General features: G+C 37.7%; 1 protein-coding gene across 1 annotated transcript in view; it reads left to right on the top strand.

Annotated features, from left to right (window-relative positions):
- LOC126183596 (tyrosine-protein phosphatase non-receptor type 14) overlaps positions 1 to 19,000 on the top strand; it is a 187,322-nt gene that overhangs the window by 70,012 nt on the left and 98,310 nt on the right. The window contains exons 12-14 of the mRNA XM_049925699.1: positions 8,345 to 8,510; positions 10,205 to 10,347; positions 13,197 to 13,371. Of these exons, the coding sequence (XP_049781656.1) occupies positions 8,345 to 8,510; positions 10,205 to 10,347; positions 13,197 to 13,371 (484 nt within the window). The remainder of the gene's footprint in view (positions 1 to 8,344; positions 8,511 to 10,204; positions 10,348 to 13,196; positions 13,372 to 19,000) is intronic.

Genomic DNA, 19,000 nt, shown 5'->3' on the forward strand with positions numbered 1-19,000 from the left:
CACCGAATGTGGCATAAAGAAATGCAACACCAAATATGGCAAAAAGAAATACAACACCGAATATGGCATCAGAACTTCCCCATTTATGCCAAGGAGTAGATGGCTGTCCACTCTGGAGTACCAGACTCCTAGAAATGGCTGCCAAGCCAGGTAGTCTTAGCCATTACAGTGTGGTGTGCATGGGGAGATCCTCCAATTGGAGTGGATGGAATCAGGGCATACAACCTGTAATGAAATGGATCAGACACACCCATGCAGGTGGCCGTGCCAACACGGCCATCTTAGCAGTCATAAAACAAGATTTCAGTGCAGATACTTACAACTCCTTGATGTATCTGCCTTTCGTCATGTCATGCGATGAGAGTCAGGCCAGGAGAAATGGAGGTGGACAGATTGCCCAGGTGTTACTATGCTCCAGAATCTGTGGAGAATCTGTTGCAATATCAGAGCCACTGTCTTTCTTTGGAAATACTGAGAATAGCTTTTGAAGAAGTTGTGTGGTAGAGAAAATGAGAAATTGATCTCTCTGATCCAAACTTTGAATGCTAACCTACCACAGACACTTCAGGACTGTGACACACTCGAGGATATACGATGGAACATACTCAGCCATAGATATTACAATCTTCAGCCCAAGCATATCCACTTTGATCCAGTGGAAGTCCATGTAAATATCTGTGAGTTTGACCACTTTCCTATCACACTCTCTTTTTCAAACACCAACCAATGCAACATGCACCACATTGGTCACTTCAGAAAACCAACTGACAAGATTTCACCTCCAAAGCTTCTTTTGAAGTCAGTCAAATGAATTATATGGAAGGAGTTGTACGAGATACTATTGATATGATTATACCTGCTGTGGAAGCAACAATACCCTCTTCTTAACCCCGCTCCCCACCTACAGCAGGAAACCAGTGCCATGGTCTAAACAAATAACTGCAATTATTAGAGTGTGTAGGATGGCACTTCAGCCATGGAAAATTTAATAACTTTCAAGGGACTTCGAGCAAAGGCACAGTTTCTAATGAAAAGGAGAAAATAGGAGTGTTGGGAAGAGTACATATCATTTATGAGGGCCCACACACTTCTCCATCGGCTTTGTGCCCATCAATTGTCTACTGTAGTTGCTGGTATCTCCCTCAATGCCAACATCTGTATTGATTCCAAGGTTGTTGCTGAATTTCTTGTGGCACACTTCACTTAAATGTCTGCATGCCATAACTACTATCCTAATTTCCTGACCTGGAAACGCCAGGCAGAGCAAAACTGTTTACCCTTCCATGCCCAAGGCATCGTATCATACAGTGTTCCACTTAGTGAATGGGAGTTCCCCAGTGCTTTGGCAGTGTGTCTAGACACAGCCCCAGGACATAATAAAATCCAAAATCAGATGCTTAAACATCTTAGAAACAACAGCATAAAGCATACACTCAGGTTTTTCAGTCATATTTGGTGACAAAGGTATTTCCCTCCCAATAGGGGAAGGGTATTATTATTCCTATCCTGAAACTGTGAAAAGACTCACAAATTTTGTCTAATTATTAACCAGTCTCTCTAATGAGTGGGCTGTGTAAGTTATTTGAAAGAATGGTAGACATGTGACTGTGTTGGTGCCTGGAAATCGGAGGACATTTATCACAATTTCAAAATGGCTTTCTAGCATTCTGGTCCACCACAGACCAACTGATGGGTGTGGAATCTGCAGTTTTCAGTGCTTTTGCACATTACCAAAAACCGATCACTGAGTTCTTTAACCTGCAGAACGTATATAATACCACTTGTCACCATCACATCATGTCTAAACTGCATTAGTGGGGCTTCCATGGCTGCTTACCCATTTTTATCCTAAATTTCCTATCCCCAGACTGTTCCAAATCCTGATAGGTTCAATCTTCAGCAACCAATATGTACAGGAAACTGTCAGATGTTTTCAGGGATTGATTTTGAGTGTAATCCTCTTTGCCATTGCAATCAGTGGTATTAAATTGCTGTGGGACCCTATGTCTTGCTGTCATTGTATGTAGACAACCTTTGCCTGTATTACAGCTTTACATCATTACACACCACAAGTACCACCTTCAGGGCAGTATACAGAAAGTACATAACTGGGCCGTGAAGCATGGATATAAATTTCCTCCCTTGAAAACTCATGTCATGCACTTTTGTTGACCCAGGACTGTGAATCCTCACCCAGAACCTTATCTCAGTAACCAGTTACTTGAACTCATTGAAACTTGCAAATTTGTAGGCCTTTTGACAATAAGTTAACTTGTTTACCACATGTACACAAACTAATTGTAAACTGCATGAGGAAACTTAACACCCTCAGATTTCTCAGCAGCACCTCTTGGTGCTGCATAGTTCTTCTCTGATTCTACAAAGTTTTGATCTTATGCTGCCTGGACTACGAATGTGTTGCCTACAGGTCAGCAGCACCATTAGTACTGAGCGTGTTAGGCCCTGTTCACCACAGTGGTGTGTGGTTGTTAAATGGAGTATTCCGTACAAGCCCCATAGTGGCTTTTAAGCAAGCCGGTCCACTGCAAACCAGCTGATATGTGTGGAATCTGCAGTGTGCAATCTTTTGCATATTGCCAACACCTGGCGGAAGCTGGTACCTCACCAGTGAGGGTCGGACACCAGAAACTCTTGGTGAACTACGCAGTCACAGTCTGTCAGATGCGTACCCAACCATGTTACTCTACTCTGTTTCACAGCCAGCAGCTCAGACTGTTTACAAATCACCCAAGAGTAGGAAGACTACCCGGGGTACAACTGGAGGCTCTGTGCAAGGGCCTCCAACTGCCCTCTGTAGTCCATGTACATAGAGATCCCTCTCATGACCTGGAATGTTGTGTATTGGGTACTGTTATTCAGAGGGACTTTTTTCATGATCCTAAGGAAAATATTGACCTCCAACATTCTCAGACACATTCCATTCAGTTCTCCATGACTATCCCAACTTGACATGCATCTACACAGACTGTTTGAAAGCCAACAATAGGATTGGTTATGCTTGTGCCCACTCAAGGGGGCACAAAAAGAATTCTCTGCGAAGTGCAAGTAGTGTGTACACTGCGGAGTTGGTTGTCATATCACATGCCCTGCAATACATTAAAACTCTCACAACTAAGGACTTCTTGGTTTGTAGCAACTCCGTGAGCTGCTTACAAGGCATATGTCAGTGCCACCCCAGAAACTATTTGGTCGTTAACATCCAAGACCTATTAGCTGACTGCAACAGTTCTGGACACCAAGGCATTTTGGCACTGTGGGAAATGAACTCACTGACGAATTAGCTGAAGAATTAACCACAGGTGACAAACATCGGAGTACTGGGCACAAACCTGTATTCTCATTGTGTGCCATGCTGGATAATTCATACAAATCACCAAACTGTCTACCTCTCTATGCCAGATAATTGCAGACAGAGGGATAGCAGCTAACAATTGTTTGGTATCAGGGGTGAATGTGGCAGGAGGGAAGGGGGAGTACCTCTCACTGCAGCATGTACCCTGAGTGGCCTCAGTTTACTTTCCCTCTCTGCACTGTCATTCATTTTTAAATTTTTATGTACATATTTTATTTCTGATGTGGTTTAAGCTAATTAGTACTTTAATCCTCACAGTCTTCATTTTCACACCTCCATTGTGGTTATAATGACTATGATGACCCTTCTTAGTGTATCCTTCAGTGACATTGATGTGGGACAGGAATGGATGTGCACTTCCTGCCACATATATGTAGTGTGGAGAACTTGAGCTGTGCCACTTATGCTTATGCACCAGCATCTATAACCTGTGACCAGTAACAGTTTCAACTGCCTTGGTTTTACCTTACTTTTAGTCATGTGACTTACGCTATGGTAATGCAAATTGTCAACCACTATGATAACGTAACAGATCCTGGAGCCAGCCATTCTCCTTTTCTCATTTCACAGTGTTGTACATGAATTTCCAGTGAAACTAAGGACTGATAACCATGATGTTTGATCACTTTAAACACATAATTATCACCAACATCACCACTACCACCACTATCATATTTCAGGCAATGTTACACACAAAACAATTACTTTAGTGAAATTTATTGAAGAGAACAATAAAAACATAATATATACATTAATAAATACATTAATAAATAAAAAATGTAAAATTTGATGTTGTACAAGCATTATTGCTGTCTTTCTAACAACACAAAAATTTAAATTATTGCAAAAAATAAATGTTCTTGATGTAACTACCAATTTTGTGTGTATGCCATTAAATAGCTCAAGCATGAATTTGTGCTTGTTTCGGCCACTAAAGGCATGCTAATACGACATCAGTTGTGTGCGCAGCCTGCCAGCTGTGCCCACTATTGGAACTAATGAATATATAGGTCAGAGCACAAGGCTCCGTCCATCACTTGTGTATTGCTAATTGTATTGTACCTTGCCTTCCATGTGTGTGTACTGCTCAAGCAATAAATTATAGTGTTCTCAGGTTAGAACACTTCCTTTCATAAAAAATAGATCTAAATAATAAAAAAAATCTTGTAGCTTTATCAGTAATTCATTGTTCACCATACCCTTATATTCCATAGATCAACAACAGTCAACTCTGTAGAGCCTCCTCAGATTTCCACTTTCAGGGTACTGAAAATGAAATAAAATCCATGTGCATATTGAAATTGCGTGAAACGGTAGTAGATGCTAGTGTCCTGCTACACATAACATTAGGATTTACGGTGCCTTTGAATGTTATCAGTAGGGACCAGAAAATGTACCATCTATTTTTTGCAAAATTCATGTCTGTTTGTTTTTTTTTTGTGAAATTTGTGTCCTTTCTTTTTTTAAAGATTTGCACCAGTTTTTGTTGAAATTCACAACTATTTGTTTGTTTGTGAATTATTAGACGCACAAATTTAAAAGGTTGTGATGCTACATGAATGAAGACAAACAAAGACTTAGTTCTTTGAAACTGACTCTTAAAAAAGTGGCGATTGCAAACTTTTTGACTGGAATGTTTGCTATTACAAAAACTTCAACACCTTTTTCTTCCGAAATGGACATTTTTCCTTTGTTTGGCTGTATTTAAGCTTTCAAAAATGATTTTTCTGTTGAAAAGCAGCAACTTTTTCCCTCTGGTGAACTGAGCATGTCTCTGATCTAAGATGTTTCTGGACATTATTTGTCTTTCCCTGTGCAATTCAATGATTACAAGATCTAGAGACTATTAATTTCAACCTTTTGTAAGCATTCATATCCATGTGACCCATGCTTGACAGTGCTGAGAATAGACCTGACAAAGCACTTAGCATAGAAGTAGAACCAAACATGCACTAACTCTATTTTAACATTAGGTGAAGAATTTTGGCTTAGTCGAGAAATGTTACAGATTTTGTTTTCCAATTGCTATAGTGCCAAGTGCAAGCTGTATACGAGTTTTGTTCAAAAAATTCCAGAAAATTCATAATGTCGTGCCAATAGTGTGTTGGAGCAAAATACAGTTGGCATCCCTACACATGCCTGTGTTTAGTGTGTAACTGCAAGAAGTTTCATTGTTGTATGTCTGTTAGTCATTGTTCAGTGCTGTATTGAGTAGAATGCTGTGTCACACAGTTTGTGAGTTTTGAGATGGCGGAGCTAGACGAGCAATGCGTCTGCATTAAATTTTACTTGAATCTTGAGAAAACCATTACAGAGATACACCAAATGATGCAGGATTCCTATGGTTATGAATGCTTAAGCCATATTTGGTGTTATGAATGGTTCACACATTTTAAAAATGGCCAAGCAGAAGTTAAAGATAACCCTCATTCTGGATGCCCTTCAGTATCTACCAGTGACGCTTGTGTCAGGAACATCAACAATATTGTGCGTGCCAATCAAAGACTGACTGACTGAGAGATTGCAAGAGAATGTAACATTTCAGCGTTTCAGTTGGATCATGTCGTGAAATCCTGGCACATCATCTTGGAATGCATAATGTTGCTGCAAAGTTCATCCCATGGCTCATGAGTCAAGACCAGAAAGACCTTCACCTCACAATCTGTGAAGAGCTTTTGAATCACACATATGAAAATCAGATGTTCCTCAAGAGAATCATAACTGGTGATGAGATATGGGTCTACGGTTATGGCGTTGAGACTATGGTTCAGTCTTCACAATGTGTCGGGAAAGGTTCTCCAAGTTCAGTCTTCACAATGGGTCTGGGAAGGTTCTCCAAGACCAAGAAAAGCTCATCAGATCAGGGTGAATGTGAAAACCGTGCTGATAGTTTTCTTTGACTTTAAGGTATTAGTTCAGTTCATCATGAATTCGTGCCACAGGGACAAACTGTTAATCTATAGTACTATCAGGATGTGTTGTGATGTCTGTGAGAAAATGTGAGAAGGAAATGGCCTGAAATGTGATGAAACAATTCATAGCTCTTGCATCACAATAATGCATCTGCACATTCATCCCTGTTGGTGCGTGACTATTGCACTAAAAACAAAATCACTGTGCTGCCTCATCTCCATACTCTCCTGACCAGGCTCCTGCAGATTTTTTTTTTTTTTTTTTTTTTTTTTTTCATTTTCCAAAGTTGTAAACCACATTGAAAAGGACAGAAGTTTGCAACAACAGAGGAGATAAAAGAAAATTCGCATATGGTGCTGTGTGTGATGCAGCAACAGGCGTACCAAGACTGCTTCTGGAAGTGGAAACAGCATTGGGGCACTGGGAGTGGTTTACCAATTGTGGAGGAGAGTATTATGAAGGAGACTATGCACAGTAAGTAAACAGTAAGCATGGAAAAATTTTGTGGACAAAGTTCTGGAATTTTATGAACAGACCTTGTGTAGTGGCAGATGGATGTGAGTGCAAACAAACTAGAATTTTGAGTGCCAGAGGAGAGAGAAACAATGTGCAGTAAGAAGCCCCACCTACGTTTCACAGGGCAGCAGCCTACAGCAGAACTGACACATTATCACAGGGATTGCTGATTTCTCCTGGTGTTGTAAGGATCATAATCGAAAACTGTGATGAACCAGGATAAGCCGCTTCACTTACTTCAAAATAAGAAAAGAAAACAAGTAACGCACAGCACAAAGCATTTGGGGTCGGCTACTGTGCAACTGCTTGTCGAGATTGGCAAAGTAGTGTTAATGACATAATTTAGGCTGGACCTCTAGTGGTATTTAGTGTGACTACAGCTCAAAATGTCTGCCAACTAATTTGGCATGTTAAAAAGTGTCTGCATTATACCATCTTTTGAGCTTTAGCCAACAAACATGTGCATCTGTGTGTTATAAAATGCTAGGTCCCACGGCTGAGTACTACATTGCATTACACGGCATGTATCATCATAAATAGACCATTCAAATGCCCACAAATGGAATGCCAACAGATCATTGAGCACATTGATATGTCGTTGCACCTGTACCCTTTCTATTTTACAAACATGTTCTTATGCACATTATCTTTCCTGTTTTGGCTTCACCAGATGATGTACAACACCAGTAACTGAAATTTGTTTGCATTTTTTATATTTTTATGTAGAAAATAGCTATTTCAAATTGTCTCTGATAAAATAGTTCATCTGGATAGAATTCACTATGAGGTAGAGTCTATTAAGCAGTATCGCATTTTCACATTTTGGGGCAGAATTCACATCTATTTCACATTTATTGCAAAATGCAAATTTTTCTGGTCCCTAATTATCAGTCTGTCAGAGCTGCAATTGCATCTAACCTCCATTGGCATAGCACCAATTCAGAGCTGAAGTCATGTGACAACTGCATGCCACTTTGCAGCCTTATGGATTGTTCCCTATTTTGTTATGTTCTCACCTATGAGATCCTTCTCTCTTTCTTTCTCCCCCCCCCCCCCCCCCCCTGGCACATGATATCTCACTTTTATTTAGTATCACAAATGTAGAAATTGACAAACTTCTGGCAGTATTAAATTCGCTCCATAAAACTATAATATTTATTGCAACACGTAAAGTAAAAAGTTTGCCATTTATTGATAAGGTAGACTTAAGTAATTGTAAATTCTATTAGGACCTAGTCAATTTCACTGAGTCTCACAAGTTATTAGCAACATCTTGTAATGTTACCACCTAGAATCTGAGATCAAAAGTCAAAGGTTTTGAAATTCATTTACTGTAGAAAATAAGATTTAATTGTGAGTGCAGTTTGTACCTTATTTCAAACTACAAAACAAAAACTGTAAATGTGTGTTGTAACCATGATCAAAGATTTTATTTTTACACAGTAGTTGGTCCATTTAGTACCCTATCGATGATGCAAACTGAATGTAGATTTTGTGTGTGAGAAACATTTTCTAACATTTTCTCCACTGTTTCACCTGCAGAGCTTTACTACCTTCATATCGACCAGCTCCAGACTACGAAACTGCAGTGCAGCTAAAGTACAGAGGCTCATCACAAGCAGCAAATAATGTTAATATGAGGCCGAACAGTCAAATTAATTTACTGTACAGCAGTCAACCAGAAATTCACCAGTCCCACATGCAAGATGTGAGTGAATGTACTACAAATTATAATTTAAAACTAATTGTAGCATGTATGAAAATTTTCCTTTTATCTGGGTATTTGAAATCCTGAAACAAGAATACTTTTGTTCATCTAAAGAATAGTTTTTCCTTTAATCCAAGCAATATGAGTGATAAAAGACTATTTCTTTTGTAAACTGATGGTGGCGGGTGGGGTGGGGTGTGGGGTGGGGGGGTGGGGGGGAAGGAAAGTGAAGGAACTGATGATATCAGCAGCATTGGGACTATATGCGGAATCAGCGACGATGAATGAAAATGTATCCCGAGCCAGAACTCAAACCCAGGATTTCCTGCTTACCAGGCAGTTGTGTTAATCATCGTGCCATCTGGACACAGGGTTTATAGCAAATGCACCGACTGTCTCGGCAGGCTCCCCAGCCATCCCACATTCCCATATAGCATCACCTATCCGCAGACAGGGGACGCTAGGTTAGTGTCACCTATTCACATATAGGTGACACAATGTAAGAATGTCGGTTGGTTGGGGAGCATGCTGAGATAGTCCTTGCATTTGTGATAAACACTGTGTCTGGATGGCGCAGTGGTTAACACAAATGCCAAGTAAGCAGGAAATCCCAGGTTCGAGTTTTGGCCCAGCATACATTTTCGCTCATCATTGCTGATTCCGCCTAAAGTCACAATGCTGCTGATATCATCAGTTCCTTTCCTTTCCTTTCCCCCCCCCCCCCCCCCCCCTCCATTTTGTTGAACAGGGCTCTTTAGTTTTCAAGTTGTTTGGAGGAAACTATTTTGAAAACTGAATTGTATGCTGCTCCACACTCCAGCTGTCAAAGCTCCTCTGTGCGTTCACCAGTTGCAGTCATTATTTTGAAGACTGAACATGAAATAAAAATTAGGTCATTATCGTAACCAGTTTTGTCTTTGTTGTCATGATGCCAAATTGTTTGTTGGCAGAAGATTCTGTCAACTTTCATTTTTTTTCCAAGTTTGCTGGCAGCTAGTAAAGAAATATGTTCCTGTTTTTTTGTGGTTTACTTATGTATACTGTGTGGATTTAGGTGCTGAGCACCAGTTGCAATCCTGTGTGCACCCATATAATTTGAGATATATGTGATAGCTGCCAGTGTCTGCTGGTAATGATTGTGGAGGGAACTGGTCACTGTTGTGTTGAATGTACTTACATAGTAATCATTTCAAGTTAGCACTTCTAAAAAAGAAATTCAAGTCCTTGCAACAACATTTAGATTAGAGAGCTTTAGAGCATCTTTTATCCTTCCCATGTCTGTGAGATCCATTCTACACATTAGGGCAGTTGTAATTCTGATTTTCATTTTTTAATGTAGTCACCACCACATATAATGACAGAACCTTCATACATTAATATACTGGCTTACAAATAAAACAGTTGTAAGAGGAGAAATATACTATTTATTTATTCCCAAAAATATTTCATCTGCAGTGCCTGTTTGTTAATTGTGATTTCTTAGTTAGCAACAAGCTTATAAACTCAACAGGTATAATACTGAAGTACATTTGCTTTTTGTACTTCGAAAGTGTGGTAACTGAGGTACTGAACAGCCCACAGCTGCAAACTAAATAACGGTTTTCCCCTCATTTCCACAATCAGAACTCCACAACTTATTTCATAGTAACACTCTTTGTAGCGAAATTTTTATATTTCCGTGTATGTTGTTCCAGAATATCAGTTCGTACCATTATAAACAGTATCCAGATGTAACACAAGTTGAGAGGATATATCTTGATCCTCGAAGGGAGGAGCCTCAGACACACTTAAAAGGACGACCTGAGCGCAGTTCTCAAACAGTATTACATACCTATAGGTAGGTGTTCTTATTTTTTTCCATTTAATGAGAACAAATTATTTCTGTGTTAATTTTTATGTATAGTGTTAGGAACTGCACCTTTTTTGTATACTGGAAGATTCCTTAAAATCTGTTTTCTTGGATGAAGAATAAATCTTGAAAAGACAGCCCTCTTATTAGAATAAGTTCCATGACAGTTTTCTATCAATTTAAAAGCTCTGATGAAAGGGTATACTCTGGCCAAAAAATTGTTAACAAACTGCCAGTATATGCAAGAGAATAATTTGGGAATACGTGTTCCTTTCACAGCAAGTTAAAGAAAATTATTTAGAAACTGGTGAAACTCTAATTTGTCACTCCCCCTCCCCTGCCAACTACACATTTCAGGGAAAATGCTCAATCTTTAAACAATATTGTGGTATACTTTTGTAACTGGTATGGTTTTGTAGCTATTAGTATATCCTTAGAAGTGCATAAAGATAGATAAAAAGTTAGAGATTTATTGTCTCCTTTATTACTCTGTTATTCTTTCGAAATTGGTTGGTCACACAGGCACTTAATTAAATATCTGTTTTGATGAAATTTATTTGGTACTTCTCCTCTTGTTTCAAGTATTATTAAAAACATGGGGGGAAATACTTTGTGAATGTAGTTTAACATCAGTTGAACAACTTTTTCTGGGATGTCAGCCTGGGCCCCACAACAATAGTCAAAGTTCCAAATTTTATATAACCTGCTGAACACAGTTTAACTTAAAGTGATGTGTATTATGGAGACACCATGTTTGAATAGTTCTAAATGTTGGCTGTTAGGAGCTGCAAAATGTTATCAGAAGGTGTGTTACATTTCTGAAAGTAATGGCTTTCTTTGTATATAGGGTGATTTGTAATAGTTCACAACAAATGATAATTGAACTGTACATTAAAAAAGAAACTAAGCATCCCATTACAACATAAATGCCTGGATCACTTTGTTGGTAACATATAGCATGATACTGATAGTTGTGTGCACTTGTCTTTTGACTCATCAGAAGCACAGACTTTAGAAATTCATTGAGTTACCTGCCATGATTTAAAGAGGCCAGAAAGATGATAGAGTACATAAATCATGAAATTTATAATATGGTGGTGATTTGTCGAAGGATGTGACTAAGGTTTGTTGCTAGTGCTACCACTACTTGTACACATGCCACACTTTTTCGTGCCCAGTGAATTTAATATTTGTGTCAGTAACTCGTCACATGCCCACTTTTTCGTGCCCAGTGAATTTAATATTTGTGTCAGTAACTCGTCATTTGAGGGAAACCAGTTGCTACGCATCTCTGATGGTTAATGCTAGTTATCCAACATGTTGCAGGATCATTGCAGTAGAGCAGACAGTTCTGCATTCTGTAGAACAATAATTGAATATAAGTGCTGAGAGATTAGCTGTATTCCATGAGTTGTTGCAGTAATCTCTTTACAGAACAGTACTTGAACAAGTAGTGTATCCCAGCAATGTGCAACCTGTGTAGGAGCTGAACCCAGATTTCAATTGTTACTTTCTACAATTGGCTGCTGAACCAACATATCACAGATCCCACTGTACCTCATCAAGATTACTAGAAATAAAGGAAGCAAAATTTACCAGAAATCACCATATTTGTGTTGATACAAGTCCACATGCTGTCTAGGTGGCCTATTATCAGTTGTCCATAAATGGATGGGCAGGAATTTTGGTGATTATGTGATTGGACCATTTCAACTGCCTGCATGACTACAGTGTATCAGCTACATGAAGTTTTCACTTTCCTGAGCTATTGGAGGATCTTCCACTGGCAACACAATAGAATATATAGCTGCTTAAGAGACCTCTCCGCTCCCACTTGTTCAACATACTCAAACCAGTTTCTCTTTCTCCATGAAGAAGGAACCTATGGTTTTGACAGCTAAGACTGCAACTATCTAATTTTTTTTTTCATGTGCTTATCTATACTGGGAATTGGACCTGCCTTTAATTGGACCTCCCAAAGGCAAGTACTGATCACTTCATTAGTTTCTTTTTGAATTTAATGAGAGAAGTGCAATAGGCAATGTAACTTAAAAGTTAACTCGCACAGAAAAGATCGTACTAGTTTGAGAAACAACTTTGGATTTCTTGGAAGCAAGTGCACATGTAACAAATATTGACTTATTCCCCCTCCCCCCCCCCCCTAGGGTTTTTTTACTTAATGGTGAAAACCCTTATAGGATTGCTTTGTTGTCTATCTGACTGTTAAGACCCCTTTTTTCTCAGGAATATGTAGAGGTATCAAACTGAAATTTGTCAGTACTAAGGTCTACAGTCCCTTGGCAGTGTGAAACATTTAAGCTTCTAAGTCGCTTTAATCAAAAGATACAGCCATATACGTCACGTATTTTGTTACTTGCAAACTCACTCAACAAATGTTGTTAAAATATTACTTTTTAAAAAAGATCCTTCCTTTATGAAATTTATGATGATCGTATGACAATTCTCTCTCTCTCTCTCTCTCTCTCTCTCTCTCTCTCTCTCTCTCTCTCTCTCTCTGACACAACTTCTGTGTTTCTGTTTATTAGATATTTAATTCAGTGACACATTTAGTAGTGTAACACATGCTGCTATGTCACTTTTTAGTGTACCATAGTATACATTATTTGCATCACATTCTCTTTCTGTGATAACATAACACTGCTGTTGCTTTTATGGGACAACAGTTGCCTTTGGTGGGAAAAGATGTGTAATACTCACCCCACCCTCTAGAGCAGCCCTTCAGAACACCAATTTGTAAAAGTTTAGATTTGATTGGTTTTCTGAAGATACTTTGAAGAATATGTGCTTTATACTGTTGTGTAATAATCTGTTTTTAGTACACCAGAACTGGATGCAGTTGAGAGCCAGATGGTTCAGAATCTTCAAATGCTGCATTTGTACAAACCACCACCTCCTTACCCAACAAGCAGCACCAGACCAAGCAGCAACAGCACACCAGATTTGGCCTCACAGGGGTTTCGACCACAACAGCCCCAGTTTGCAGTTCCTCAGGTTAGTGTGTGGTAGAATAAGACAAGTGTGCAAGTTAGTATATCTTCAGTGCAAAACTAACAAATTACCAAATACAGATCAGATTGAAGTGAGGTTTTAAAGTATTTATTAATCATTTGTGAAAACTGCAATCATTCCTTGTTCCCCTTTTTCTCAACAGCATATTCCTAGCACTGTCTTCCTAGAGTGGCTGTCAATGAACTCAGTTATGCAGTTATGATACTCATTGTCACTGACTTTTCTTTCCTTCCATCTTTAGCTTTTGAAACAGATACTTTTCTGTTCTTAGGAGCTTATTTTCATACCTGGAACAAATCCCTCCAACCTACTCTCCTGCCTTCTACCCCTTGAACTCAGGTTTTGTGAGCCTAAAAGCAGTATATTTCTCTGTTCTATGTTATTGTCACATATTCTAAGAATGATACACACAGCATCAACTTCTGTCTATAAATTACTATTATTTTGTCAACTTGCTTTAATGCAGTGAAACTCATATTGAGTAAATGTTTGGTGACCTAAATAATATGGTTTTTCATTAAATAGTGGTTTAGCTCAAATACTCTGAAGGAGTGACCCAGAATCTGAATTTGAACGATGTTAGGTTATGTAAGTATGTTCTGGTCACAAGTTTATCATGTGTCTGAAACTAATATGTACTTAGCACCAACTAAGTTTGCCTTTTTTCTTTTCATTTCTTTTCTTTTCTCTTTTTTTTTCAACTAATGATGTGTGATAAATATGATATAAATGGAAATTAAGTAAAATTCTGTAAGTCCAGCCCCACTACCTCATTTTTGATAATAATAGTATGTTTCTTCCTTGTAGAATATCATACTGACAGAAATTGTTACACCAGTTGTGTTGACGCCAGTAAGAACTGAGTGAACTGAAGAAAAATAGCCCCCAACTATATCACGTCTTTGTGCAGCAACAGCTAAACATGGTGCAAATGATTTCTCTTCTTCATAATCCTAACCACTGTCACCACCCCATCAACTGTTTCACGTTATTCCTTCACAAGATTATCACACAGCTCACTTACATCTATGTTGAATGTGAAAGTCAGGATTTATTCACAAGAAACAATCCTGAGATGTCTGACTTGCTAAAACATTTGTGATGACTTCGTGTAGATCTAAGGGAAATCATAGTTTACTACACCAGTTAATGCTGTGCCACAGGCAGCATTTGCAAAACAATTAAGTGCAGTCTGTTAGGTCAGAGCACTCCAGTCTTCATTGGATATGTGCATAGCCTACAGAATATTCACTTTCATTGGTGCCTTTCTCTCAAGGAATGATGATATTGACTATTGCTGAACAGCCATTTTGCATTTTGCTTTCACAGTGTGCTGGGTCTAGAGGTGCACATAATTTGCTTAATTAGTGGGAAACATACAATCTTAAACTTCCAGAGAAATGATGTGGAAGGCAACTGCCAATATTAAGGACAATCTTTCTTCCTCTGCTCCAGTCTTAGTATCTAAACTCCTAAGTAACCTTAAAACAATTCCTGCATCAATAGAGGTAATTTTGTTTTATATTGTTTTATGCACCAGGTTTCAGACGTTCTAGTTATTAACTCCCACTTTCGCCAGTTATAACAAACAACAGTACAGTCAATTTTTCTATGTCCCTTTTTTCCTCCATGACAGATTTTCCCCTTGACAGGTAATAAAGATAGCAGTGAGTATAGGTTTGCTAAAATGAATTAAAGTATTGCTGTCAAAAAGGTAGCATGTGAGAAGTGCAAAAGTGAATTTTCAAAATTTAGTGAATGCATTTCACATTTACAGTATCTAATTGATGGCTTAAGAAGACACAGTGACATAATAAAGTACAAAAAATTGCAACATGCTTGAACTGCTGCAAGATAGAGCCAATAAATCATCAGAATGGAAGAAAGTAAGCAACACAGAAACTCAGGTGCAAAAAATGTAACCTACAATAAAAGTTTGCGAATTTAAACAAATTTGATGTTCTTACTTCAAATAGCAGTATACTAGTGTCCAGCACAGAACCTAACCTTAAGTCATGTGTTAAAGGGTGAAAAAGTGGAAGTTGTCATAAAAAAGTTAAGTTTGATAAGCCAAATCTTAAACCTTCAGGAACTGGAAGTGACAGTTCCAGTAACAGTAAGCATTCTGTTAAAAAAATCTGCCACAAAACATGTACTATTGTTTGCTGGCAGGCATGGAATAGGTATGGCCAAAATTGCAAAAAGCAATTTTAGCAGTGTTGAGTTGTGTGGAATAGTGAAACCTGGTGCTAAAATCCAAGAAGTCATATCGGCTTCAATCCCAGAAACTTAAAAATGACTATGTGTTACTAATAGGAGGTGCAAACAATGTAGCCTGCGGAGGAGGTTATGATGTAATACAAATGTTGAAAGAGAAATTCTAGCCGCTTCGTCACTCCAAGATATTACTTGTGGACATCTGCAAGAGACATCACTTGATCTCACAGTCCTGAGTAAATGAAACCATCTCACAAACAAACTATAAATTAGCTAAGACTTCAAAATTTTTAGCCATACTTGTACTGTAGATGTATGCAGTTTTAGTAGACAGCTGTTTACTAACCATGGCAAGCACCTAAACAGATCAAGGGGAAAAAAAAACATTAGTGCCTTTCTAAATGCATCAATTGCAGAAGAACTCAACAGTTTGAAAAGCAGTGCATATTAACAGACTACATTAGACAAATGGTTACCAGAACTGCAGGACAAGAATGTATGCGTAAACTCATCGACTATGGATTCCTTTTTTGATAAAACCTTGTAACTGCCTCTGGAAAGCATCAAACAGTCAATGTGCAAGACAATGAAACTATACATCATGCTCATGTAGGGTTGGAAAGACTTCTAATACTTGACTACGATCTGACATCTTCAGACTGCAGAAAATCAATAAAAGGAGGTGGTGTTGCTATTTTTGTTAAGGATTGTGTTGAGTGTAAGGCAGTTGATGTAGTACACAATGTTTAAGCATGTGCCATTGAATTTCGTGTAAGTAATTCTATGCTTTTAATTGTAGCAATATATATAGAGCACTTTCAGGAATCTTGACCTCTTCTTGAAGAAGTGTGACTCACTTTTACTTCACCTATTTAATTGTAAAAGAGACATCATAGTACTTGCAGATTTCAATATCAACTTCCTAACACACAGCAGTAGGAAAACAGATTAAAAAATTTAATGTACAGCTACCTCCTCAGAAACTGGGCAGTACCATCGATAGTAAAATATTGAATGGTCTCTCTGATCATGACAGCTAGAGACTTGCTGTTCATAATATGAATATTTGCCAGAATAAAACTGAGCCCCAGTGGAAGGTAGTCATGCCCATAAATGATGAAATGATTAAGGCTTTTAAATCATGCTCCAAAATGTAAATTGGAGTCACATATATTCTGAAACACGTGTCTGTTCCCAATATAATCTGTTTAGTAATGAAATTACTACAATATTTGAAGTTTCTTTTCCAAAAATAGTTCACAAGCATGGGCCCAACAAGATCACAAAAAAAATCATGGATCACAAAAAGGATAAGGATATCTTGCAAACATAAATGAGAATTTATATCACAGCAAAAAATTAAGAAACTCTACTTAAATAAAACATAACAACAAGTAATGTAAAAAATTAAGCAAAGTAATTAAACTATCAAAAAGTTTATATTTTAGCTAAAACATTCTTGATAGCATCCATGCAATATTGGATATAAAACAGAGTGAAACAGATGTCAACTGTGTCATTAAACCAATAGATTATGTTTTAAACATTGATGTTAAGGATGTAGGCAACCAAGAGAGAGTTATAAAAACTTTCAGTGACCATTTCATAAGTTCTGTTGAATAAATAGACTGCAGTCACTCCCCTGAAAGTGCCGTGGAAATGCCGAAGCATAGTTTTCCAATCTTATAAGTGAGATAAAGTGCACCCCCCATAACCAGAAACACAAAGCAAAGGATCCTCATGGATAGGCAATATTCCCATTATACTACTAAAAGCTGACTCTGATCAATTACATAAAGTTTTAACCCATGTATTTAATGCCTGTATGTATCAGGGTGTCTTTCCAGATGGAATGAAGCTCACTGTAGTGAAGCCACTCCACTAAAAGGGAGACACAACACAGTTCACTAACATCTCGTCTCTCTCTTGACCAAATTTGCAAATGTCTGTAAGCAAGTACTGTATTCCTGAATTGTGAGAGACCTCGAAAACTTTTGACTTTGTCAGTGGCAGACAGTTTGATTTCCAAAAAGATATGTCCACAACTGAAGACATATTTTCATTCACGACTGATGTATTAGAATCCCTAGATAAAAAAATAAAGCCTGTTGGGATATTTTGTGGCCTTTCCAAGGCTTTTGACTCCATGTATCAAAAAATATTTCTCAACCAAGCATGCCACTTACTGTGTGCAAATGTGAATCCCGAGTTCGTAAATTATGATATTAGGTGATTTTGTAATAACTGTGTTAGTGATGAATGTGAAGATTATCTGAACATGATAAATTCAAAAGACAAAATTATTAAGCACTGTATAGTAACGTTGAGACTCTCAGAAAAGAATTAGTAATCTTGAAGCAAGAAAATGAGAAACTATCAAATTAAAATCATTTATGGCTTTGTGGAAACAGTGAATCAGTGACAGAAAATGGTCAAGAAATCTGTCAAAATGTTAAACGTGATATGCAAATCAAAAAAAGTGATGATAATGACAAAGATCTTGTAGAAAGAAATACAATATATGTTGAAGTTAGAAACAAAGGAAGAAAGCATCAAGAAAGTGACAAACAAAGCACCGAAAATGAATTCTTAATAATAGGTGATTCACTAATTAAAAATGTTACAGTACTAAATACTAAAATTTATGTCCACCCAGAGATAAGCGCACATCAATTAAATAATCACTTCAAGAACATTCAGACAACAAAACAAAATGCATTCCCGCTGGTAAGTCACAATGAAAACTGTAAAAGTGTTTTCATCCATGTGGGAATGAACTTGCTGTGAAACAGCAGTGAAGAAGAAGTAGAAAATCTGATCTATATGGGGAAATACATGTACCCAGCATCAAAGTTAATTATAAGTAGTATCCTGTGCAGAAGATCGGTAAGTGATCAATACATAGATAAGATAAACAACGACATCAGCGAGCAGTGCAACTGACTTGGTTCAGTTTTCGTGGATTCAAATAAATTTATCAATGATAAATGTTGAGGACAAGGTGGGCTACATCTAAACAGACTATGATCAGCTAAATTCAGCAATGTGTACAGTGATATTTGTAAGCTCATACTTAGTAAGGGAAACTAGTATCCAGAGATGAGGGTGTAAAAACTGATAACAAATTTGAAACAAAAATACACAAACACCATTTCAAAACAGATGCCATATTAGGAATATTCAAAAAAGTAAGAATATATTCATAATGAATTTGAACATAAATGGGTTAAGTTTAAACTATACAAATGACAGAGAAACAAAACAACTTGCACATAATTCTGTCAGAAATACCAATTATCAAGATTGTATGCTTGAATGAACACTGGCTTACAAAGGGTAGCATCAAAATCTTAAATAACCTTGATAATTTTTATGTTTCTAGGAGCTTTTGTAG

This window comes from Schistocerca cancellata, chromosome 4, assembly GCF_023864275.1.
Source record: "Schistocerca cancellata isolate TAMUIC-IGC-003103 chromosome 4, iqSchCanc2.1, whole genome shotgun sequence".
NCBI lineage: Eukaryota > Metazoa > Arthropoda > Insecta > Orthoptera > Acrididae > Schistocerca > Schistocerca cancellata.